The sequence below is a fragment of the Megalobrama amblycephala genome, linkage group LG14 (genome assembly GCF_018812025.1).
Source record: "Megalobrama amblycephala isolate DHTTF-2021 linkage group LG14, ASM1881202v1, whole genome shotgun sequence".
In the NCBI taxonomy this organism is placed as follows: Eukaryota; Metazoa; Chordata; class Actinopteri; order Cypriniformes; family Xenocyprididae; genus Megalobrama; species Megalobrama amblycephala.
The window spans coordinates 40,841,256-40,866,404 of record NC_063057.1 but is presented as its reverse complement, the minus strand read 5'-3'; the positions used below and the strand labels follow the sequence as shown (position 1 = coordinate 40,866,404).

Here is a 25,149-nt window from a genome sequence, read left to right as displayed (position 1 = left end):
GTATCGCGATACCCTGCTTTTAAAAACGGTCCGGTTTTTCATTTTATTAGTACCGGTACTTTGAGTGCCAGCTGTATTTCCTAATGTGCGACAGCAGGGGGCAGTGTGCATGCAGCGCGCTGCTTCTAAGGCACATTGAGTGGGTGTTTATTATTCCTCTCACCTGTGCAACGGCTTTTACGGTGACGAAACGAGAGATATGGCTGCAAATACAGATGCTCTTGCAGACTGTACACAAATTGTTGAGAAAACAGATGCACAAAGCGAAATATGGCATTATTTTGCTTACATTGCCGACAGTCAGGGCAAGCCCACGGACACCACAAAGCCCGTCTGCAAAAGATGTTACAAAATAACGCAAGCGAAGGGAGTCAAAAGCATCTTGCTGTCAAACATCCCGATTTGTACAAAGAATTTAAAGAATGACAGGTTAGTGTGATACCAGTATTATGTTTATGCTCTCAAACATTAAATGAGTGTTATTTATTTATTTTACTCATGCAAGCAGACCTCCGCAAAGAGGTGTATTATTGAGTCTAAGTTTAATAATTGATATCTGGTTGCAAAAATAAAATTAATTTAAAATTAATTTATGTGAAGGGTATATACAGTTATTTTAAACCAATTTATGCTTTAACTCTCTGGAGTCTGAGGCTGATTTGGGGCTTGGAGAAGTTTTGACATGCCCTGACATTTGTGCTTTTTTCAGTTGTTCATAAACATATAAATGACAAAAGTGTCATTACACTGTATTCAGCACAAACTAGGCTACAATAATATGTGAGGAACATGTATGTACATGTTTGTATTTTTGGAGGAATAATGTTTATGCATGGTTATTGAAAAAACAAAAAACTTAAGTCACTGAAATAAGGCCAAAAAAAGTATATTAAATCTGTGTTCACAAGACTTGGGTACTGGAGGTTGTAGACTAGAGTTTTTGCTTCAGAATTATGTAAAAATTATGCTGCCTACTCCTTCATATAAAACAATATATTGATTCAGTTTTTGTAAGACACTTTTTGTCAAGAAACACAGTATGCGTGGAGGCGTGAATCTGAATGAATAATGGGCCATTTACACCTGAGAAGACAAAAGAATCACATAATAATGACCTGAAATGACTTGCATATTAATGAGGCCTTTCAGTCAGGTAGGCTGTGAAAAAACCCTCTGTAATCATGTCTCAGCTCATCATAAACAGCAATACTGTGAAATATTATTACAATTTAAAATAATGGTATTCTATTATATTCTTTAAAATAAAATGTATTTCTGTGATGCAAAGTGTCTGAACAATTATGTTACCTCTATGGCATTTCATATAGGCTTTTAGCTTAAAAGCATGCACATTTGGAGAAATATTGATGGATTCTTATATATTTATGTCAATTTTCTATACTGAGAAGTAATATTTATTGTCATCACTATGAGTGCTGGATACTGTTTTTTCAATTCATACTTGCAGCCGGAGGGCGCTCTCTGTACACCTTTAGTCAACAAATTATTCTAAAGAAGAAGAGGACATTTCAGGAATGGTGTTTTTAATTCATACTTGCAGCTGGAGGGCGCTCTCTGTACACCTTTAGGCCACAAATTCATATAAAGAAGAAAAGGAACTAGGAACTAACGGCCTCCTAACTAACGGTCTTCTAGAGATCGCTAACCATTGCTTTAACATCCAAATAAACACTTTTCAAGACAATAAATACACGATTGAGACGATGTATGCATGTATTGCCTCTGAATTTGCGTCTGAATAGCGCTGGCTCCGTGGGCGTGGCCGCATTAGCGGATAATGAGCTGAATCACAGACTTCTGACATGGCTCTCTTTTCATACAGATTACATAAACACAGAATGTTTGTTTTCGATTTGACTTGCACGATTTAAAACCTGACATTTCAACGTTTCTTTTTTGTCATTAGTATTCATAAGTTATAGTTCATTTTCTGAGAACTATCAGATTGGACTTCGTTTCAGAGGGAGAGGAGAGATCACGCATCATGTTAGTTTTCTTTATTTTACAAAAAGCACAACATTGTGTTTTTACTCTGAGTGCACACAAATAAAAGAAGACATTCTGTAGTTTCAATTGATATATTACTTATGTCTCTATGACAAGAAATGACGGAGTATTTTAAGTCTGTTTTGCTGCAATGTGAAAAAAATCCTGCAAAACACGCCGGCGCGTTTTCAGACCTCAGGGAGTTAATAACATTGCTTTAATTATTTACAGTAATATAATTTTTACAATAATCTTACTGTCAAAAACACTTATATGTATAAAAAAGCATAACAGCAAATAATTTACAATTTTATTGAGCGTAAAAATAATAAACAATAAAAATTATATTAAATCTAACTCAAATCCAGAAGTATCAGCCTGCACAATGGTGAAGAAAGAAGTTCTGTCATATGTGTTATTTATTTACTTTTCCTGCTGTTTTAGGTTTTTGCCATAGTATCGTTTAAGTATCAGTATCGTGATATTTAAGTTGGGTATCGTATCGAAGTCAAAATTTTGGTATCGTGACAACACTACACTGTATACACATTTAACTCTTTTTTTTCAATAGCCACACATAAGTCACTGAAATAAGGCTATATAACAAATACTAAACATTTGTTCACAAGACTTTTGAGAACTAGATCTTGTAGTCTATTTTTTTCTTCAAGACGATGTGAAAATCATCCTTCCCACTCATTCACATAAAATATATTGATTTAAATTTTAAGACATAATTTTGTTTACAAAGGCATGAATCATCATGTATAATTATGTGATTCAAGTGTGTCCAACATGTAGGTAACCATGTTACTTTTCAGAATATTCCTGTCATGTGCAAGACTTGGTGGCATGGTCATAAAAAACAAAAGAGGTTCTTAAATACAATCTAATCAAGGTGAATCGTACAAAGAATCATGTCACAGCACAGCCTCTTTAATCTGCTATTCTAAATGTAAGGTCATCAAGATCTTGAAGGCAAGAAATGATGGAGGGGGAGGAAAAAAAGAATTGGGTTGGAAAGCAAAATAAATTTGTGAATCATCAGCATAACTATGTAAATTAAGACCATGAAGTTCGATGATCTGACCAGTGTCATTGACCACTGGCATTGTCTATGTTAGGAAGGAGAGCTTTGATCAAAATTATAGTCTTGCCTTGTTTCTTGTACTTATTTCAAATTATACCAATTCTCCTAAATTGCACTATAAATTAATTAAATATATTAATGGCTGGTTCAGCTCTTTTATTTGGAACCAGAAGAAATCAAGACTGAAACTGAGTCAGATGCAGCTTCCCAGGCATAAAAGACATTGAATGGGTGAGAATGAATCAGTAATCTCAGGCAATGATTTACCTATATCATTGGCCTGTCTTCTGCTTGTTTTAAATGAATAAATAATAAAAAAAATATGGTCTAGGGTATAACAGGATTGTTAGTAACACATTATGGCCTGGTTTCTGTAGCGGTTGTACAGTTATTAATCAATTTATGGGTTATATTATATATGAATTATAATAAATCATAAAGCTTTATGATCAATTATGACGCATATATCAACCCAAGGGGGAATTAAATATATATTGTGAATTAATTACAACGAATTATAATCAATCACATATATGATTAGTTCTTGTTTAATAATCATTTAGAGAAACTATGTTCGTCCAGCAAACCTAACTCCTCCTAGAATGTTATAAGCGGAGTTGTTCTCTGGCCACGAGAACAATTCCTATTATAGCATCAAAGCCTAAAGCGATCGAAGAACATTAAAGTGACCTGGTTTTGGTTGAAATGAGCAAAAAGAACAATCGAGCATGAATAATGTGTTTAATATATGCAAACTACGCCTACAGAGGTTATACGGCTATACATTAGGATATACACATACATACAAGAGTGAAAGTAGGAAAGAGAGAAGGCAAGTAGCAAAACCTAACAGTCCTTGAAAGCCAGCACAGAAATCAGTTTCATGATCTAAGATTCAGAAACGGTACTTGCGTCAATTTGCTTGCTGGTTTCAGTTCAGTGCTGCTGCAGTTCATTGGCTTCTTCCGTTTCTGTGGGAGGGTTTGAACTGAGGCCGTGAAAGTTAGTTTCGCCGAAGAGATGGTGGTCCCGATAGATGAGCGCGATGGATGTGCGTGAGTGGGCGATGGATGATTCAGGGCAGTCGGGAGAACACACGGAAGAATCCTGGTGCTCCTCTTTTATGACAGATAAGCCGACACACCTCCTTGAGGTGGAATAGCCAATAACATTGGTGCAAAGTTGGCAGGCAAGCTCTTCCTTTGTCTGGTCTCCTAGCTGAATTTGCATAATTGATGACTATCAGATCGGATTTCGAGATGGAGTACTTTCTTCACAATATCATTAAACAAATAGAATAATGCCTTTGAAAGCCATGTGATATACATAGGTGAATGAGGCATGAGGAGAGCTTTACATAGACACCAAGCTTGTTATGTAAGAAAAACGTATAAAAGAAGTTATGGTTTACAGACAAAATTCCATCATTAAAACTAAAACTAACTCAACTACAGTTATTTAAACTAAGTCTAAACATTAGGAAACATGCATACGCTTGAGATACATGACGGGTACATTTTGGCATAGTTATATTTTACATATGCAGTCAATAATGTATGTTTGTGTGTTTTTGTGTGTCTGTGTGTGTGGGTGGTGTGTGTGTGTGTGTGTGGAATTTGTCTGGTCAGTCTCTGGGCCCACACCAGGGGGATGCTCCTTTTGAAGTCTCCAAAGTTAGGAAGTTGGAGTTTTCTGTTTAACCTCACGGGTCCACAAACCTGCCAAAAGTCGCAGTCGGCCGGAGCCGATTTAGTGATTTAAAAACAGTTCATCAGGTTAAAAGCGTTCTGAAAATTCCAAAGTTTATTGACTCTGAACGGATCCATCCAGATGTTACATTTCTCAGACAGGGCTTAGCCTAAGCCAGGATTAAACCTTAGTTCAATTAGGATATTTAAGTAGCTTTTATAAACGTACACTAGAAAAAAAAAAATTCTGGTGTGCATCTTGAGACAAAACAATGGTTCAAACATATTTTAAGATATGTCAGTGCAAGTTACTTTCAGTTAAAACAACTTAAACATGCATTTTAGTCTAGGACTAGCTTAAGCCGTCTGTGAAACTGGGGTTAAAAGTTAGTCAGGAGCTGGGAAGCAAAAGCCAAAACTCTGTCGCCTATTACTCCAATACAATGACATTTTGATTTTCAGCCTGGAATAACGGTGTGGCAAGCAGGACGAGGCAGAGGGGTATGAGAACGGAGTGAAGCTGGTGGCGTCAATGGTAATGGGCATCAATGGTAATGAGCGTCACCTGTGCACCACACAGGTCTCGTATCTCAAGTTGGAGCTTTGGAAGCATAAAGGGAGAAGAGATGACGTGACGGATGAGAAAGGACTAGGTCTGGACTGTACATTGTGTTTTAATTATGTTTGTGCAATTAAGATTCTTTGAAGAGACGCTAACATCACTGCTGAGCAGCGGCAAACAGTTTGGTGCACAACATTTGTGTTTTCTTTAAGTTTGAAACTGTTGATTTTGAAAGGTTTTGATATACCTGCAAAAAAAAAAAAAGAAAAGACATTCTGGTGCACTCTTGACAAAAACAACACCAACAACAACAAAAAAACTTCAACATTTGCTTCAAGTTAAATAAACAAACATTTATTGACACTAGGGCTGGGCATTGACAAATTGCGCAGTTGGATTCAATTTCGATTCAGAAGCTTGCAATTTAATTTTGATTCGATTACCTTCAATTCAATATTGATTCATTTGGGGCCTATCAGGTAAGTTACATTACATGGCAAAAAAAAAAAAAAAAATCTCTCTCTCTCTCAAATAATGTTGTAAACAATACAGGGAACATCATTATAATATTAAAGGTTAAAGTTGATTCGTAACAAATTACACATGGGAAATGTTTATAATAATACACAAATACATTTCCACTCATTTTTTATATAAGCCTTTTATATAAGCTAAATGTGACAGCAAACATGACATTTGTTAAAACAATCTGTTTTATTGACATCTTTCTGCAATTGAAACACTGACTGATCAATTAAATGTGACATGATGAGGATTTCGGTAAGTTGTACTGTATCTTTCAAAATACCTTCAGATGTTCATTCATGTTTATTTCATGTTATAACTAGTAAAGCAGAAGAGATGGTCGGTTTATGTGCGCTCTGCATGAACTGATCCTCTACAGTGATCGGTCACACCACAGAGTACCAAGAAAGACTGCGACACCTGGAGAGACGTCCATGGTCTCACTCCAGTCTATGGGAAAGTAGCCCCTTTTCAATTCTTGTGAGCTTTATTGTGCTTGCAATTTCACCCTGGCAAAGAGAATTTGCAACTAGTTTGCAGGTATGTATACTTCAAGAGGAATCAAAGAACAAACTTGTGTCATGTCATTTCAGAAAAAAGCAGGGTTGGTGTAGGGGTGTCGCAATATACCGGTATTGACGATAACCGTGATATTCAAAGCATGAAATATCGATATCGTGTTAATTTAGGGTGTGACAATATACCGGTATTGGCAATAACAACAATACTTAAAATGAATAGGACGCTTATGATATCATGACATGTAAATACTCCATCACCAGTACCTGGTTGAGCTCTCAGGTGGCAGTATTGCTACTTAGCTACAGTCAGTGTAAAGGGTGGCAACACCACCAACCTTACCCATCTTCCGTGTCCATCACCCTGTGGATTACGCCATTTTACAGAGAGTAAATTGAGATTATTTTACTAGTCATGGAATGGGAAATGAATCTGTTAACAGCGATTTTCTCTGTTCATATATTTAAATAAAGGGTGATTCTTTTAATAAGTACCACGTTTTCTTTACTCTTCTTATTCAGCGTGATGTAGCTATTCATGGAGTTATATGTCCTCAAACTTCAAAATACACGGCCATTTTTTGCCCCAACGAGTTTGTCATTATATCATAAGAAGTAGTTGTATTACAATATCACACGAGCAAGAGTGCCGTTTTCCCCAAATCAGCACAAATGCAATATTCCTTCAACTTATTGTTAAATGAACAATGTGATTTACATTTTAGACACAGTATTGTTAATATTGTTTTTTTCCTTTATTTCACCAACAACAATTTCACAATTATGAACAGAACAGAGCTCCCGTGCAACAGAAATGTTTTTGTTATACTTACTGAATCCGCGAATGAATCCGAGCTTTGTTCCTGAATAAATCAGTCATTTGAACAAATCGGTTGAATGAATGACTCACTCACTCATTAAGACAGTGACTTGCTGCCACCTACTGGCAGTTTAGTTTAGTTTCATATTTAAGGTACATTTTAATTAAAAAAGTTAAAATTAGAAAAAAATCCATATTTAAATATCGAATTAAATTTATGTAGACAAATTGTAAATGCTGTGTAAATATATTAATGCCACTTCTCATTCTGTGTCACCTCTGTATTGCAAAGATAGATTTTGTTGATAATGATTTCATTCGATTGGTAACAGACATAATGTACAGGCTACTATGCTAGTATTAATTTTGATATCGTGAATTCTTTTGGCCACAATAACCGTGGAGTGAAAAATCTAATATCGTGACAGCCCTACTTCAGATCCTATTTGCATCAGTTATTTCTTTGGCCACTGTAGCAAAGCTTAAGTTGCTTATTAAGCAACATTTGAGCAATATGAAATGGTTATTTCCTGAGAACAACATAACATTATTTGATACATATCCCTGAACAGATTAAAGATTTAGGTCCAATGCTCAGACACATGTGTATGAGATTTGAATCTAAACACTGTTTTTTCAAACAGTGGTCTTCCAAGCTAAATTTCAAGAATGTTTGCAAGTCCTTGGTTAAACACAATCAGATGTTTGAGAGTTGTCAAAATATCAGCTGTGAGAATCACCCAATTCTGAAGTGGAAAATATGAAGTATGTGCAGGATAAAATTAGAGATTTTTGGGGTGTAGAAAATGTGCAACATGTGGTATCAGTAAAATGGCTTGAGCTATGTGGCAACAAGTACTTGTCAGAAGTCAGAGGTCAGTGATTGTAATAAGTGTAAATGAAGATGTTCCTGTATTCTGGCTCATAAAGGACATATACAGGTGCTGGTCATATAATTAGAATATCGTGAAAAAGTTTTTTCATTTTTTTATTGTAAATTATTTTTAAAAAATGAAACTTTCATTTATACTAGATTCCCTACATGTAAAGTAAAACATTTCAAAAGTTTTTTTTTTTTAATTTGTTGATTAGAGCGTACAGCTCATGAAAGTCCAAAATCCAGTATCTCAAAATATTAGAATATTTACATTTGAGTTTCATTAAATGACCATCCCTACAGTATAAATTCCGGGTATCTCTTGTTCTTTGAAACCACACTAATGGGGAAGACTGCTGACTTGGCAATGGTCCAGGAGACAATCATTGACACCCTCCACAAAGAGGGTAAGTCACAGATGGTCATTACTGAATGGGGTGGCTGTTTACAGAGTGATGTATCAAAGCATATTAAATGCAAAGTTGACTAGAAGGAAGAAATTGGGTAGGCAAAGGTGCACAAGCAACAGGGATGACCACAAGCTTGAGAATACTGTAAAGTAAAGCCGATTCAGACACTTGGGAGAGCTTCACAATGAGTCAAATGAAGCCGGAGTCAGCGCATCAAGAGTCACCACACTCAGACATCTTCAGGAAAAGGACTACCAAGCCACTTCTGAAACAGAAACAACGTCAGAAGCATCTTACCTGGGCTAAGGAGAAAAAGAACTGGACAGTGAACAGTGGTCGAAAGTCCTCTTTTCAGATAAAAGTAAATTTTGCATTTCATGTTGAAATCATGGTCCCAGAGTCTGAAGGAAGACTGGAGAGGCACAGAATCCAAGCTGCTTGAAGTCTAGTGTGAAGTTTCTGAAGTTAGTAATGATTTGGGGGGCCATGGCATCTGCTGGTGTTGGTCCATTGTGTTTTATCAGGTGCAAAGTCAATGCAGCCATCTTCCAGGAGATTTTGGAGCACTTTATGCTTCCATCTGCTGACAAGCTTTATGGAGATGCTGATTTCCTTTTCCAGCAGCACTTTAGCACCTGCCCACAGTGCAGAAACCACTTCCAAGTGGTTTGCTGACCATGATATTACTGTGTTTTATTGGCCAGCCAACATGCCTGACCTGAATCTATGGGATATTTTCAAGAAAAGGTTGAGAAACAGTCGATCCAACAATATACAGATGATCTGAAGGCTCAGTAGTGCCTCAGCAGTGCCACAGGCTGATCACTTCCATGCCACACTTCACTGATGCTGTAATTTGTGCTAGGAGCAAGTCATTTGCTGTAATATGTGCTGCCGACCAAGTATTGAGTGTGAAAAATGAACATACTTTAAAAAAACTTGAACTTTTCTGTTTTGAAAATCCATTTTTTGATTGATCTTAGGAAATATTCTAATATTTTGAAATACTGGATTTTGGACTTTCATGAGCTGTACGCTCTAATCATCAAAATTAAAAAAAAAAAAAACTTTTGAAATGTTTTACTTTACATGTAGGGAATCTAGAATATATGAAAGTTTCATTTTTAAAAATAATTTACAATAAAAAAATTAACTTTTTCACGATATTCTAATTATATGACCAGCACCTGTACATTGCAAATTCCTCATTGTATTGCTTTGAATGTCAGGTTTATGACACAGTGGGTTTCAGTCATGAGTTTGCTTCTTATGAAATCGATGTCCCAAACCTTGCTCAAGCCACTGAGATAGTGGATGCAGACACAATTGTAGATTATACATCATATTATGCACTCAGTTTTAAGAACCATACTTATATTCCTCTGAAGTATTATCTCGGAGATGTGTGTGCAATGTACAAGTGCACCAGTAACTGCTAAAATGAGAACAAAGAAAAGTGAAAAAGCACACAGTCAGTTTCCTCTTTTATATTTGTATTTAATTTTTTTATCCCCATTTTACTTACTGACTATAGAGATTTAAAGATGAGACATTTTGTTCAAATTAAATTTGTTCAGCTCCTTATGTGTACTTGGCTATTGTTAAAAAAACCTGCATGTTCAATTTATGAGATACTTTTTGCTGTACAAGACATCTCAATATAAATTCACACTGTTGTCAGCACAGAATAAAATATGCTTCTCTGATTTGCTACTTTCTTGTTTCTCATTTGGTTCAAATGAAGTTAAATAATGTAAAGTATAATTTAAAAAAAAAAAATCTTTGTCAGAATATCCTAACATTGTTTTCTAAAAATAAGAAACATTATGCTCTTAAAATAAGAAAGTATGGCTTGAAATTTCTGTTTTCAGGATTTACTGTGTCAAAATATACCATACACTTTAAAAAGATACTTAATTCATTTAAATAAATCACCAGAATTAGCCATTTTTTCTAAGTAAGAAAATTTAAGTTACATTTGCTCAAAACAAGCAAATTAATCTTTTACTTTTAATTCTAGGCTAGTTTATTTATCTTAGAAGAAAAAAAAACAAGACTCATCAAGATTTCATTTTTTGCAGTCTATTCTGATTTATCAACACAGTTTCACTGATCCATTATAAACATAAAACCCAGGATAGAGGGGTTTAGTGAATGTGGTCTGGACTGTGTGGATGAGGCTCATTGTGTCTCCAGAGACGCTGTAGAAGGACAGAGTTCCTGCACTGTGATCCACATACACTCCTATTATACTGATGATGGACTTTACTGGAAGTTTAGTCTCTATGTTATTGTGTCTGAATGAGTAACTGGAGGAAGAGCAGATCAAACTCCAGGACTGATCATTACGTCCAAACAAACACTCTTTACCCCGTCCCTTCCTGCTGATGCTCTTATATGACACTGATATATACACATAATTTTTCCCACTCCACTCAATCTCCCAGTAACAGCGTCCACACACACTCTCTCTACACAACACCTGAAGATAATCAAATCTGTCTGGATGATCAGGATACGACTGCTTTGTGTTAGTGTAAGTAATCACTCTGTTCCTCTCAGACAGACAGAGGAGTTTATTCACTGTGTTCAGATCCAGATTGAGCTGATGGGAATCTGATGGAGATAAAACATCAGAATCAGGAATCATCAATCTGATCTTTTAATGTATCTGAACTCTTCATGTTCAATATATCATCAGTGTCTCAGTACAGTTTATCAGATATCCTGTGAATCATAATTTACTTCAGTGGATCTCAACCTTTTTTGGGCCGGTCTAATCAGTCTTCCCTGAATATTAATGTTGGTTATTATTCTGTGTTTATTATTATAATTTAAAGGTCTATTATTATATTTACTCCATTTAAATGTTTGAGGTCAGTGTGATTCTTTTTTTTTTTTTTTTTTTTTGAACTAATATTTTAATTTACCATGGATCAATTAAATTGGTTCAATGATGAGTGTAATAATTTCATGTACAAGTTTTTAAGCATTGTAGGTCTATTGTATTGTTGGTGATTTTCAGTGCTGTAGACTTTGGCAATCTTGAGCTTTCTTTAAATTTCTATCTGTTTCCCCAAAGATTAAAGTGACTTGATACAAAATCCAGTTTAAGATAAATCCTTAGTGGAATTTTTCCAGAAGATCTTTCAGTTTCTTACTTTTCTGAAAATCTTGAGGGGCTTTTTTTCTACTGTGATTTTACCTCTAATATTGTCTGTTTAATATCTAATATTGAGTGTTTTTCATTTGCTTTCAGTGAAAAATAATCATATTTATTCATTATTTTTTTAAAAGATTTCCTGTTTTTGAAGAATAAATTGAATCCCCAGTTTAGTGTCCTGATTCACATCTTTGTACACACTTCTCTATTTTTACCTTTAGCGTTTCTTGTGTACCGGCACTTCCGATGTGTGTTATATTGTGTCTGAATGCTAAACGCAGAAGTGGTTTTCACTTGAAGTTCAGCAGCTGCACTACAGAATAACACCTCAACATCCCCCGATGTTCTCTGAACGCCCCATTGAGAAACACTGATTTACATGATCAATTATTAAACTTGTAAATCATGTTTTCTTTCTCCTCCTACAGGAAGAACATGAACACACTCAGTGAGTTTCTCTGCTTGTTTTCTTAGTGACTTACATTGTAGGAAGTCGTTCCTGGTTCTGGGAACAATGTTGGTGAAAGTGACTGTGGAAATCAACAGACATGAAGAGTGTGATTATCATGTCAAGAGAAAATGATCCCTGCATCCGTTCCTAAGACATTTCTAATATGATCTTCTACATGATATGAGATGATGGAGGATCATTTCTGAGAGCAGATGAATCTCCAGGACTTTACCTCTGTCAGAGATCTTCTTCAGCTCCTCTTTGCAGAAATCCTCCAGTTTGTCTCTCAGCTGACGGACAGATTCTCTCACTCCATCAAAAGAGGAGAGAGAACTGAAGGGATCATCATTTACGTCTGTAGATTCAGGAGGAGCTGAGAGAGACTGGAAACTCTACAGAAAACAGAAATCAAAGCTCATCACCTCCACACTTCAGCCAATAACCTGCTCTACTGCCAGATTTGAGCAGCTCTTGATCTTTAGTAACTCTCCTCAATCCAGCACTTTCACAGCATCAGATTCATTCTTCTCATGTTCATTATATCATGTTAGAGCTGTAAGATCTAATGTTTGACTCTTACACTATATGTGAACTTTCTAGAAAAACACTTGATGATCAAACATCTGGCAATAACATAAATGTAACGGATCAAGTGCATCAATGGAGTCACATGACAGGGTTGAGTAGATTTGATCAGGAAAAGCAGTTCAAAGGCAACGAGTAGATTAATCATTATTTATAACTTTTGAGCAGTTAGTGGCTCTTAAATTCACAAGGACTCTTAGGACACAATCCCAAGCTCAGGTTTTGTGTGGTTTTTAAATAGGTTAAAGCTACTAAATATACTAAATATTTAAAATATACTAAATATTTAAAATATTAGAAGTTTTGAAATGTCGTCATTAGAAAGCTCAATATATCTTCCAGAAAAATGTTTCCCAAGAGATTTCCAGAGCTGAACTGCATTTGTAAGTGCGTCTCTTTCAAAAGAAGAAGATCAGAGGAGAGTCTGACTGACGATTATATAATAACCGAACACACAGATCAACACTTCAGTCAACGGCTCATTCTGCTCTCATAAAGTGTTTCTCTGTGAGTCTCTTGCTCAAGTCCACTATGATCCTGTTCTTCTAGATCTCTGTTACCTGCAGGAAATGGATGTGATCCTGTGTGTGTGAAAGCTGCTCCAGCTCAGCGTCTCTCCTCCTCAGATCATTGATCTCCTGCTCCAGTCGCTCCAGTCGTCCTTCAGCTCGACTCACTGCAGTCTTTTCCTGATCTCTGATCAGCTGAGTGGCCTCAGAGCGGCTTCTCTCAATGGAGCGGATGAGCTCAGTGAAGATCCTCTCACTGTCCTCCACTGCTGTCTGTGCAGAGCGCTGTTAGGACACACATCACAATCACACAGGGGCTTCAGTAAGTCTGACTGAGACTTCTCAAACTTCTCTTCTTCTCCAGACTCACCTTATGAGACTCCACAGCCTCTCTCAGCTGCTGAAGATCTTTCTCTCTCTGCTGGATCCTCTGCTGGAACCAACTCTGCGTCTCCTTCAGCTGGTGCTAAAGGACAATCCGGATATGAATCCAGATTATTATTATTATTATAGATTTATGCTATTATGTATGTTTATGAAGGATTACAGGTAGAAATAATTGTTTCCATTCAGTCGGTCACGTTCGACGTACGTCGGACAGACCGACGAATAGGAATCTCGCTAGAGAGGCCAATCTACTTTGAGTGTAACTAAAACGAGCCATGCAATCATATGCATCAGCTGCTCGCCTCGCAGCGTGGGTATATAATGAGCAGCAGGTGCGTTGCATCTTCAGCTTTTCGCTTCGGAGCCGAACGGTGTTTGTTCCTGTTCTCTGCAAGCGTCTGCTAAAAGACAAGTCAAGCTTTTTGGTTAAACTTCTCTTTTTTCCGAGTGCGGGCGAACAGCACATCAGCGGGGTCGAAGTCCTCTCTTTATTTTCTGTTTTTTGTTTTGTTTGCCATTATTGAGCAAATGGCTGTTTTGACAGTGTCAGAAGGCTGTTCTCACGGCCGGTACAGTGCGCTTTTGAGCGCTGAAAAGCCGTTTTTACAGCTGGTAAGAGTGAGCGCCTTCAAAGAGAAAGAGAGAGCACACGACAGGCTGCACACAATCCCTGTCTGTGTTGCGACGGCTGTTCCCCTGCGTGCTTCAGCACTTTAAAAGAGTAAAGTCCCTAAAAGAGCTTACACAAGTAGAGCTTGCGTCTTTTTAAAGATGACATTCTACTTGTGTGCTTCTGGATGCGGTCGTTTCCTGTCCTCACTGACGGCCACAATCATTGTTTCACATGTCTGGGCATGTGCTGAAACGATGCTTGTGGGTGTTTCATGTTTTCGTATGAGAACATGATCACGTCGACATGCCGGTCGTGACTCTTCTTTCCTCGGGAAGCTTGAGTCCCCTCTGTTGTTGGCCAGCTGCCGCTTGTGTGTAAAAGCACAGCCGCGGGTCTGCCCGACACTCTGGGAGACCGTGGAGATCAGCGAGAGCAAAACTCTCGCTCCTCTGCGTGTTGTGTGCCGTCGAGCTGTCGGGCTGCAGTGCGGGTTGTCCCGGCAACCCAGTGCTTGCTCGGCGCTCTAGATGCGCGGTTCCCTTGCCTAATCTCAATTGTAGCGCCCTCTCTGGTGCACCAGAAGAGGTCTACTTTGCTGATATGGCTTGAGTGACATGAGGTTGAAGGGTTCCTTCGGGGAACCAACCCCCTAGGGCCCCTCCCTCTCTAGCGCATTGCAAGCTGTGCAGTTTCTGCATTGGATTGCTAGTCCTTCTCATAGAGGAACCTAGCATTTCATTCAGAGCTCCAGCTGAGGGTCCAATGTCCATTGCAGCATCAGAGAGAGTGCTGTTATGCTCTGGAAATGAGGGTGACGCTGCCCACTGTAATGGTGTGTGCTTATGCTGACTCAGATTCAGAGTTTACAGCCATGCTTTCCCGGGTATTCCGGATGTACATGGAAAACTTGGCAGTATGGAGGTATATTGGTGCCATAAATATGGAACGCCAAGAGTGCCAAAATCTGCATAAGTTTTTCCTCTCTCACTGCCCTCTTGGATGGGGTGGCTGTACACAGACCACACCTACCCTGCATGTGAGGCCAAGGCACTCTAATGCATGAGGGTAGTTCTGAGCCGGGGTTGAGCTGCGCTTGTTGACTAACCGTGATCAAGTCACGGCGCAGGCCCTTGGCCAGACGATGTCCACCTCAGTGGTCCAGAAGTGCCCCCTGGCTTACCTTGTGAGGTGCGAGAGGTTGTCAAGCTTAATGCTTTCTCAAGCTCCCATCTCACGAGGTGGCCTTTTCGGTGACACTGTCGAGGACTGAGCCCAGCAGTTCTCCTCAGTTAGTAGCAGACCAGGGAGCTTCCCATGACAAACCATTGAGTTCCTCTTGGGCCGCCCCCTCAGTCTGCTCATCGCCAAGGGTGTCGTCCCCTGCAAAAAACTCCGGCCCAGCCTGCTCTACTGTGTCTGTTGCGGGGAGATGACACTTCCCGTCTCTGCTGCTGTTTAAGTTGTTGGTGAGAAAATCACCCCTGAGACGGGCGACCCAGAGATGGGTGGGGCTGCTCTTTCCACCACCCGGCGGAGGGCTGGGTGGTAAATCCTTTTATTGGGTTTGTTTCTGTTCCGCCGGCGGCCCAACAGCCAGCGGTACACAAACTTCAAAAAAAAAAAAAAAAAGAGCGGTTCCTCCAACTCCAGGTCTGAAGAGGTCTTGGAGAGCAGTGGGAGGAGAAAAACCTCACCACTCCCCCTCTTCTTTCGCCAGCGGACAGCAGCGGGTAACCAAGGCCTTGACTGCTCTCTCTGTCCACCTGTGGAACCAGGTAAGTGTTGCCCAGCACACTGTGATGTCGCTTCGGCCCGCCTCGCAAAGAGCCCCCCGAGCCGCGTCCCTGTGTTCCACCTCGCTGCCTCACTGCGGGTACGCCGGTGGTCCCTTTGGTCACGCTTGTACGGTCTCTGCAAGCCTGGTTAGCGCTCCCCAGTCTGTCTCGCTGGCTTATTCGGACCATCAGGCTTGGCTATGCGATTCAGTTTGCCCGGTGTCCCCCCAAGTCCTCTTCACTACAGTGAAAGATGTCGATGCCCCTATCTTGCGTGCGGAGATCGCAGTCCTACTGGCGAAGGACGCGATAGAGCCGGTCCCTCCAGCCGATATGAGGTCAGGGTTCTACAGTCCCTACTTCATTGTACCCAAGAAGAGCGGTGGGTTACGACCTTTCCTGGATCTGCGAGTCTTGAATCGGAGCCTTCACAAGCTACCGTTCAAGATGCTCACGCAGAAACGCATTTTCGAATGCATCCGTCCCCAGGATTGGTTTTGCAGCGATCGACCTGAAGGACGCGTACTTTCATGTCTCGATTCTTCCGCGACACAGGCCATTCCTGCGGTTTGCGTTCGAAGGACGAGCATATCAGTACAGAGTCCTACCCTTCGGCCTGGCCCTGTCTCCCCGCGTCTTCACGAAAGCCGTGGAGGGAGCCCTTGTTCCCATGAGAGAACAGGGTGCTCGCATCCTCAACTATCTCGACGACTGGCTCATTCTAGCACAGTCTCGGGATCAGTTGTGTGAACACAGGGATTTGGTGCTCAGATATCTCAGTCAGTTGGGGCTTCAGGTCAACTGGGAAAAGAGCAAACTCACGTTGGAGTTGGATTCAGTCGAACAGATAGCACACCTCACAGAGGAACATGCTCAGTCGGTGTTGAACTGCCTGAATATGTTCAACGGCAGGACAGCGGTCCCACTGAAATACTTTTTTAGAGGCTCCTGGGGCATATGGCGGCCACAGCGGCTGTAACACCGCTCGGTCTGCTTCATATGAGACCGCTTCAACACTGGCTTCACGGCCGAGTCCCAAGATGGGCTTGGCAACATGGCATGTTCCGGGTGGCAATCACTCAGGAGTGTCGCCAAGCCTTCAGCCCATGGTCGAACCCCTTGTTTCTTCGGGCAGGAGTGCCCCTAGAACAGGTGTCCTGGCATGCTGTGGTTTACACGGATGCCTTGACCACCGGCTGGGGTGCCACGTACAACGGGCTTGCAGTTTCAGGGGTTTGGACGGGACCCCATCTGCAGTGGCACATCAACTGCCTCGAGTTGCTTGCAGTGCGCCTTGCTCTGAGCTGCCTCAAAGGGCCGCTACGGGGCAAGCATGTACTGGTCAGTAAGGACAACACTCGACCGTTGCGTACATCAACCATCAAGGTGGTCTACGCTCTCGTCACATGTCGCAACTCGCCCGCCATCTCCTTCTGTGGAGTCGGAAGCATCTGAGGTTGCTTTGCGCCATTCATGTTCCCAGTGTGCTCAACTGTGTGGCCGACGACCTCTCACGAGCTGCGCTGCCGGGAGAGTGGCGACTCCACCCCCAGGTGGTCCAGCTGATCTGGAGAGAGTTCGGAGAGGCTCAGGTAGACCTGTTTGCCTCACCAGAAACCTCTCACTGCCAGTTGTTTTACTCTCTGACTGAGGGAACACTCGGGACAGACGTACTGGCACACAGCTGGCCCCAGGGCCTGCGCAGATATGCGTTTCCCCCAGTGAGCCTACTTGCACAGACACTGTGCAAAGTCAGGGAGGACGAGGAGCAGGTCCTGCTAGTTGCGCCCTATTGGCCCAAACCGGACCTGGTTCCCAGAACTCTCACTCCTCGCGACAGCCCCTCCCTGGCCCACTCCTCTGAGGAAGGACCTTCTTTCTCAGAGACGGGGCACTCTTTGGCACCCGTGTCCAGACCTCTGGAAACTCCATGTCTGGTCCCTGGACGGAACGCGGAGGTTCTAGGTGACTTACCCCCTGAGGTACTTAACTCCCTGAGGTCTGAAAACGCGTCGCGTGTTTTGCAGGATTTTTTTCACATTGCAGCCAAACAGACTTAAAATACTCCGTCATTTCTTGTCATAGAAACATAAGTAATATATCAATTGAAACTATAGAATGTCTTCTTTTATTTGTGTACACTCAGAGTAAAAACACAATGTTGTGCTTTTTGTAAAATAAAGAAAACTAACATGATGCGTGATCTCTCCTCTCCCTCTGAATGAAGTCCAATCTGATAGTTCTCAGAAAATGAACTGTAACTTATGAATACTAATGACAAAAAAAATGACACTTACGTCTAAAGAAACGTTGAAATGTCAGGTTTTAAATCGTGCAAGTCAAATCGAAAACAAACATTCCGTGTTTATGTAATCTGTATGAAAAGAGAGCCATGTCAGAAGTCCATGATTCAGCTCATTATCCGCTAATACGGCCACGCCCACGGAGCCAGCGCTATTCAGATGCAAATTCAGAGGCAATACATGCATTCATCGTCTCAATCGTGTATTTATTGTCTTGAAAAGTGTTTATTTGGATGTTAAAGCCATGGTTAGCGATCTGTAGAAGACATGCTGTTAGTTCCTAGTTCTTTTTCTTCTTTATTTGAATTTGTGGCCTAAAGGTGTACAGAGAGCGCCCTCCGGCTGCAAGTATGAATTAAAAACACCATTCCTGAAATGTCCTCTTCTTCTTTAGAATAATTTGTGGACTAAATGTGCACAGAGAGCGCCCTCCGGCTGCAAGTATGAATTGAAAACACAGTATCCAGCACTCATAGTGATGACAATAAGTATTACTTCTCAGTATAGAAAATTGACATAAATATATAAGAATCCATCAATATTTCTCCAAATGTGCATGCTTTTAAGCTAAAAGCCTATATGAAATGCCATAGATGTAACATAATTGTTCAGACACTTTGCATCACAGAAATACATTATATTTTAAAGAATATAATAGAATACCATTATTTTAAATTGTAATAATATTTCACAGTATTGCTGTTTATGATGAGCTGAGACATTATTACAGAGGGTTTTTTCACAGCCTACCTGACTGAAAGGCCTCATTAATATGCAAGTCATTTCAGGTCATTATTATTTGATTCTTTTGTCTTCTCAGGTGTAAATGGCTCATTATTCATGCAGTTTCACGCCTCCACGCATACTGTGTTTCTTGACAAAAACTGTCTTACAAAACTAAATCAATATATTGTTTTAGATGAAGGAGTAGGCAGCATAATTTTTACATAATTCTGAAGCAAAAACTCTAGTCTACAACCTCCAATACCCAAAAGTCTTGTGAACACAGATTTAATATACTATTTTTGGCCTTATTTCAGTGACTTAAGTTTTTTGTTTTTTCAATAACCACGCATAAACATTATTCCTTCAAAAACACAAACATGTACATACATGTTCCTCACATATTATTGTAGCCTAGTTTGTGCTGAATACAGTGTAATGACACTTTTGTCATTTATATGTTTATGAACAACTGAAAAAAGCACAAATGTCAGGGCATGTCAAAAGTTCTCCAAGCCCCAAATCAGCCTCAGACTCCAGAGGATTAACACCATCACTTCGGCACGTGCACCGTCTACAAGACGTGCTTACACCTCGAAGTGGAACCTGTTCATCGAGTGGTGTTCTTCTCGCCGAGAAGACCCCCGAAGATGCTCGATCAGAGTCGTGCCGTCCTTCTTGCAGCAAGGGTTGGAGCGTAAACTGTTGGTCAGCACGACCACGACTTTGCTGCTGGTTGCATTGGCCTTCCTCAAGAGGGTAGGGGACCTGCAGTCATTTTCGGTCGACGAATTGTGCCTAGAGTTCGGGCCAGGTGACAGCCACGTGGTACTGAGACCCCGGCCTGGCTATGTGCCCAAGGTTCCTACCACTCCCTTCAGGGACCAGGTAGTGAGCCGGCAAGCGCTGCCCTCAGAGGAGGCAGACCCAGCCTTGGCTTTGCTCTGTCCAGTTCACGCCTTGCGACTGTACATAGACAACTCAAAGCTTCAGGACCTCAGACCAGCTCTTTGTCTGTTACGGAGGCCAGCAGAAGGGAAAGGCTGTCTCCAAGCAGAGGATGGCCCATTGGATAGTGGATGCCATCGCCCTGGCTTAATAAGCTCAGGGCGTGCCCTGCCTGCTCAGGTTGCATGCTCACTCCACAAGAGATGTAGCATCCTCCTGGGCACTGGCTCGTGGCGCCTCGCTAACAGACATTTGTAGAGCTGCGGGCTGGGCGACACCTAACACGTTCGCTAGATACTATAGCCTTCGTGTCGAGCGGGTCTCCTCCCATGTTCTCAGTCGTTGTCCTGCTGATGCTGCCGCCTGCTCGGTTCAGCTCCTCAGCGAAAACCTGAAGATGCAACGCACCTGCTGCTCATTATATACCCGCGCTGTAAGGCGAGCAGCTGATGCATATGATTGCATGCCAATGTGCATTGGCTCGTTTTAGTTACACTTGAAGTAGATTGGCCTCTCTAGCAAGATTCCTATTCGTTGGTCTCTCCGACGTACGTCTCCATTCCCTCCTTCAGGGAACGAGGGTTACCTTTGTAACCGAGATGTTTTCATAATACATCATTGTGAAATTCATAGTTCTGTTCATATTTTGAAATATCTGTACTGCTTAAGGTCTTATTAAACATTTATCTCTCAGTATACAGTATGTCTATTGTGTAAATATTTTGCATGATGAATAATTTTTTCATGTTGAATAATAAGTAGACTCTACCCTTTTCATGTTTATTTAATCTTTTTACTTTATAGTTTTACACATTTTACTCAGAAAATCATCTGAATGATGCCTATCTTTTGTCAAGACTTGTTATTGAGTAGCGTTTAGCTTGCTGGGTACGAAGCCAGTACAAAGTTCATACCTGTTTCTCTGTTCTCTGTGCTACAGCTGATACAGTGTTGTGGTTTTTATGTTCATCCATACACAGCACACATATACACTTCTGATCAGTGCGGCAGAAAACCTCAAGGATCTTGTCGTGTTTCGGGCAGATCATCTCCTGCAGTCGTCCAGTGGATTCAGTCACTTTATGTGGCTTACGAGAGTGAAATTCCTCATGACGGTCAAAATGAGTTTGACAGTAAGACTCCAGACACACCAGACAGGACTTGATGGCTTTGTGTTTTCTTCCAGTACAGATGTCACACTGCACATCTCCAGCTCCAGCGTAACAGTCAGCAGGAAGTTTAATCTTCTTCAGTTTCTCCACCATTTCAGCCAGAATGGTGTTTTTAGCTAAAGCAGGTCTTGGACTGAAGGTCTGTCTGCACTGAGGGCAGCTGTAGACTCTCTTCTTATCCTCCTGATCCCAGCAGCCTGTAATACAGATCTTACAGTAACTGTGTCCACAGTGGATGGTCACTGGATCCTTCAGGAGATCCAGACACATTGGACACATTAACTCCTCCTGAGAAATTTTGGCTTCTGCCATTTTACTGCATGAATACAGAGACACAAACACACAACAGCTCAACTACACTTCAGTTTCACTTTCTCTGAACTCAGGTGATTCCTGTTTCCTGGTTCTGTGTTTGAGTGACATGTGCAAAACAGGAGTGTCTGTAACGCAGCTTCCTCATTCTTGGTCCTGAAGAGCCTCATTCCTGCTAAGTTTTTAGTTTTCACTAAAATCTAACTTAGAAACGAGTGCAGAATTCATCTTACGACAGGGTTACACTGTAAACCCAAATAAGGTAATCGGTTACATCAATATTTTTGAGTTATGATGTTCCCAGTTTTATAAAGACTAATTTTAAATAAATCAGCTTCACTGGCATCAGCTGAAGAACTTGTTCCCCCAAATTGGTTATTTTCAGAGTCAGGCAAGTTACTTCCAAAATGTAATACATTATATATTACTAGTTACTGTCATTTGAAAGTAATTAGTTACATTACAATATTACTGTGTCTGAATTGTAATGCGTTACACTACTTTTGCATTACTTTTGAGTTACTTTCACCAAAATAACCACAGAAGTTTAACGGCATAAAATGTAGTTTATTGCTGCTCATTATACATCCAGTGGAGGGTGATGTGTTACTGCATAATCATTGTGTAGACCAGTGATCCTCCATGGGGGCTTGGAGATAACTCAAAATTAATTTTAATATATAAATATAATTAATTAATTGTATTATTAATATGTTAAATTAAATGAGCATATTCTGCAATTGTTTTGCAGCAGCCCACGAACAGACTGAACGGCGGCTCAAAACACCCAATTAGTAACATAGTATACACAAACTACATCTCTCAGTTGGATAAATAAAAACAGTGTCGCTAATAAAGTTTTAATGGATGACAATTGTAATGAAGGTAAAGACAATTACAGTGACATACAGGAGTCATACATTAGGCATGCGCATAACAAGTTGAAATTGTAACAAGTATAATATTACCCAAATTGTATTAGTAATGCGTTATATTGCTGTTTTACAGCAAAAAGTAATATATTACTGTAATATTATTACTTTTGTAATGTGTTAGGTTATTTCCAAACCATTATTGTAAGTGAACCCTAGTGAAAAAAAGTATGCTAAGTATATTTGCAGCAAGACTAATTATTAGTATATTTCAAGAGTGTTAATGATTAGTTAACTTAAAGTGTGCTATTTTGAAACAACTAATTTTGTACTAAGTATATTTTTGTTGTAATTAAGTAGTATTAAAATACAACTTTAAGTATATTTAGTGTAGCCTACTTTTGTGTGCTAAATTGGAACAACTTCAAGTATACTTAGTACACTTTAAGTATATGCCTATGTAGGGACTAATTACATGCTTGATTAGTGATATTAAAGAATACTTAATTTGTGTTATAAGTATACTTTATTTGTGTTATAAGTATATTATAACACAAATGCCATGCCCCCGAACCCCCCTAGCATAATACATTTTGTGACCTCGGTAAATATAAAACCCTGCGTACGGCCCAGCTTCTTTTCTATCTAACGAAATCAAAGGTAATCGTGTAACTCTCCAGTTGTGCGCACTTTGGGACTAAACTTTGTATGCACTGTGATCAATGTGTGAAAATAAATGGGAGCAAAAACGCGATTGAATGTAAAGGTTTGTGTCTCGTTGTTCTATTAAAAAAAAACAATAACTACCGATTGATTGGCATTTTTATCTATGTATGTATGTATGTATGTATGTATATATGTATGTATGTGTATATATATATAAATTGGAGGGAGGACCCACCCACATTTTTTTTGCTTCCGACGCCCATGTTAGGACATTATATTTCTCCTGAGTGACTGAGAGAGGGGGATTCAGACGAGGACGGTGACGTCACCAGCTCTGATTGGCTAAAGGCAGTGAGCAACAAAATCTGATTGGTCACAGACCAAGTTGAAGAGATATTTGAATTCATTTGAAGTCTCAAGTTTAACCACTCAACATATGTTTTCGCATGTAATGTTAATTGTGATACTGGTGTGTTGTTTAAAATAGATTTGTGTGTACGATTGTAAAATGATTCTGCCAGTGTAAACTTAATAAACATTTACACATATTTGGAAATTGTATAGGCTACACTGCATATATTAAATGGGCTTTTAAAGCATTAGCCATACTGAAATAAATAGCACGAGTAATCAAATGAATTCCAAGGAAGAAAAAGTAAACTTAAAAAATATACTCAAATTTAACTTTAGATACACTAAAACTTCAGGATATTAAATAATGTATTTTTTTTTAAATATACTTTCAGTGCATTGTTACAATGATCATTTTCAGCACACTGTTAAAATATACCTCAAATATATTTTTATAAAGTGCAAATGAATACACTTTTAAAAAATAAACTGAACTTACACTTCAAGTATATTTTTCTAAAATATATTTTTTAGAAAATATACTAAAGTACAATTATTTTAAAGTGTGTTAAAAGTTGTATTGTGAAAATATGATACTAATATACTTTTTATATATTTAAAGAGAGTACATTTTTTGTTCGTATATTTGCAATGTACTATAGAAAAGGGGAATGTATTTAAAATACAATAAAGTATACTTTTTCACTAGGGAATCTTAGTGCTTCTGAGCTTAGAAATATCTCTTCAGTGTCTTGTGCATCAAAGGTGGATAGGTTCAGTTTTTGTGTAATGCATTTTTTGTAATGAATCTTGATATGATGGAATTTGAGACTGTAAGAGAAATTATATTACAATCTTGTTCTATTTCTTTCATACTATTGCACTTTGTAATATAGTTTGTGGTGTGAACAGTGAAACTGCTGTTTCGGAATAAACTACTTGTGTTTTTGGACACTGTTTTTTGATGTTCTTTCAGGCTCCTGTTGGTTGTAACCCTCTTGGGTCTGAGGGTGTTTTTGGGCCTTGATGAATTGTTGACATGCCCTGACATTTGGTCTTTTTTCAGTTGCTTATAAACATTTTATTGGCTAAATTCTGATTACACTGTATACACATTTAACTCTTTTTTCAATAGCCACAAATAAGTCACTGCAATATGGTCATATAACAAATACTAAACATTTGTTCACAAGACTTTTGAGAACTAGATCTTGTAGTCTAGAGTTTTTTCTTTGACGATGTGAAAATCATCCTTTCCACTCATTCACATAAAATATATTGATTTAAATTTTAAGACATAATTTTGTTTACAAAGGCATGAATCATCATGTATAATTATGTGATTCAAGTGTGTCCGACATGTAGGTAACCATGTTACTTTTCAGAATATTCCTATCATTTGCAATACTTGGTGGCATGGTCATAAAAAAACTGATCGTTTCGTGTCTTAGGACATCAATGTGTCGTCACGAACCGCAGGGTTTAATTTGGATTTGTCTATGCAAGTTTTATTTACTCTTATAGCAGAAGTCCTCATCCACTCCCATTATTTGACTGACAGACGGCAGCGGTTGCAGTTAAAAATCATCATTTGTGTTCTACTGAAGAAAAAAAGTCACCTACATCTTGGATGCGCTGGGGGTAAGCAGATAAACATCAAATTTTCATTTTTGGGTGAACTATCCCTTTAAGCCTTGTCTGTGAAACCGGCGGTAAGAGTTTGTAAGTTAATCAGGAGTTGGGAAGCAAAAGCCAAAACTCTGTCACCTATTACTCCAATACAATGATATTTTGATTTTCAGCCTGGAATAATGGTGTGGCA

At 39.5% G+C, this 25,149-nt stretch overlaps 2 protein-coding genes across 2 annotated transcripts in view; both read right to left on the bottom strand.

The window, feature by feature from the left end:
• Window positions 1-25,149, bottom strand: part of LOC125245269 (E3 ubiquitin/ISG15 ligase TRIM25-like) — a 44,087-nt gene that overhangs the window by 5,800 nt on the left and 13,138 nt on the right. The gene's annotated exons all lie outside the window — the stretch shown is intronic.
• On the bottom strand, window positions 9,619-21,518 carry LOC125245261 (tripartite motif-containing protein 16-like). The gene is made up of 6 exons (XM_048155798.1): window positions 20,869-21,518; window positions 13,576-13,671; window positions 13,257-13,490; window positions 12,344-12,503; window positions 12,143-12,190; window positions 9,619-11,113 (listed from the first exon to the last, which is right to left on the bottom strand). Exons 1-6 carry the CDS (start codon window positions 21,436-21,438, stop codon window positions 10,593-10,595), a joined length of 1,629 nt encoding a protein of 542 aa, XP_048011755.1. The 5' UTR covers window positions 21,439-21,518; the 3' UTR covers window positions 9,619-10,592.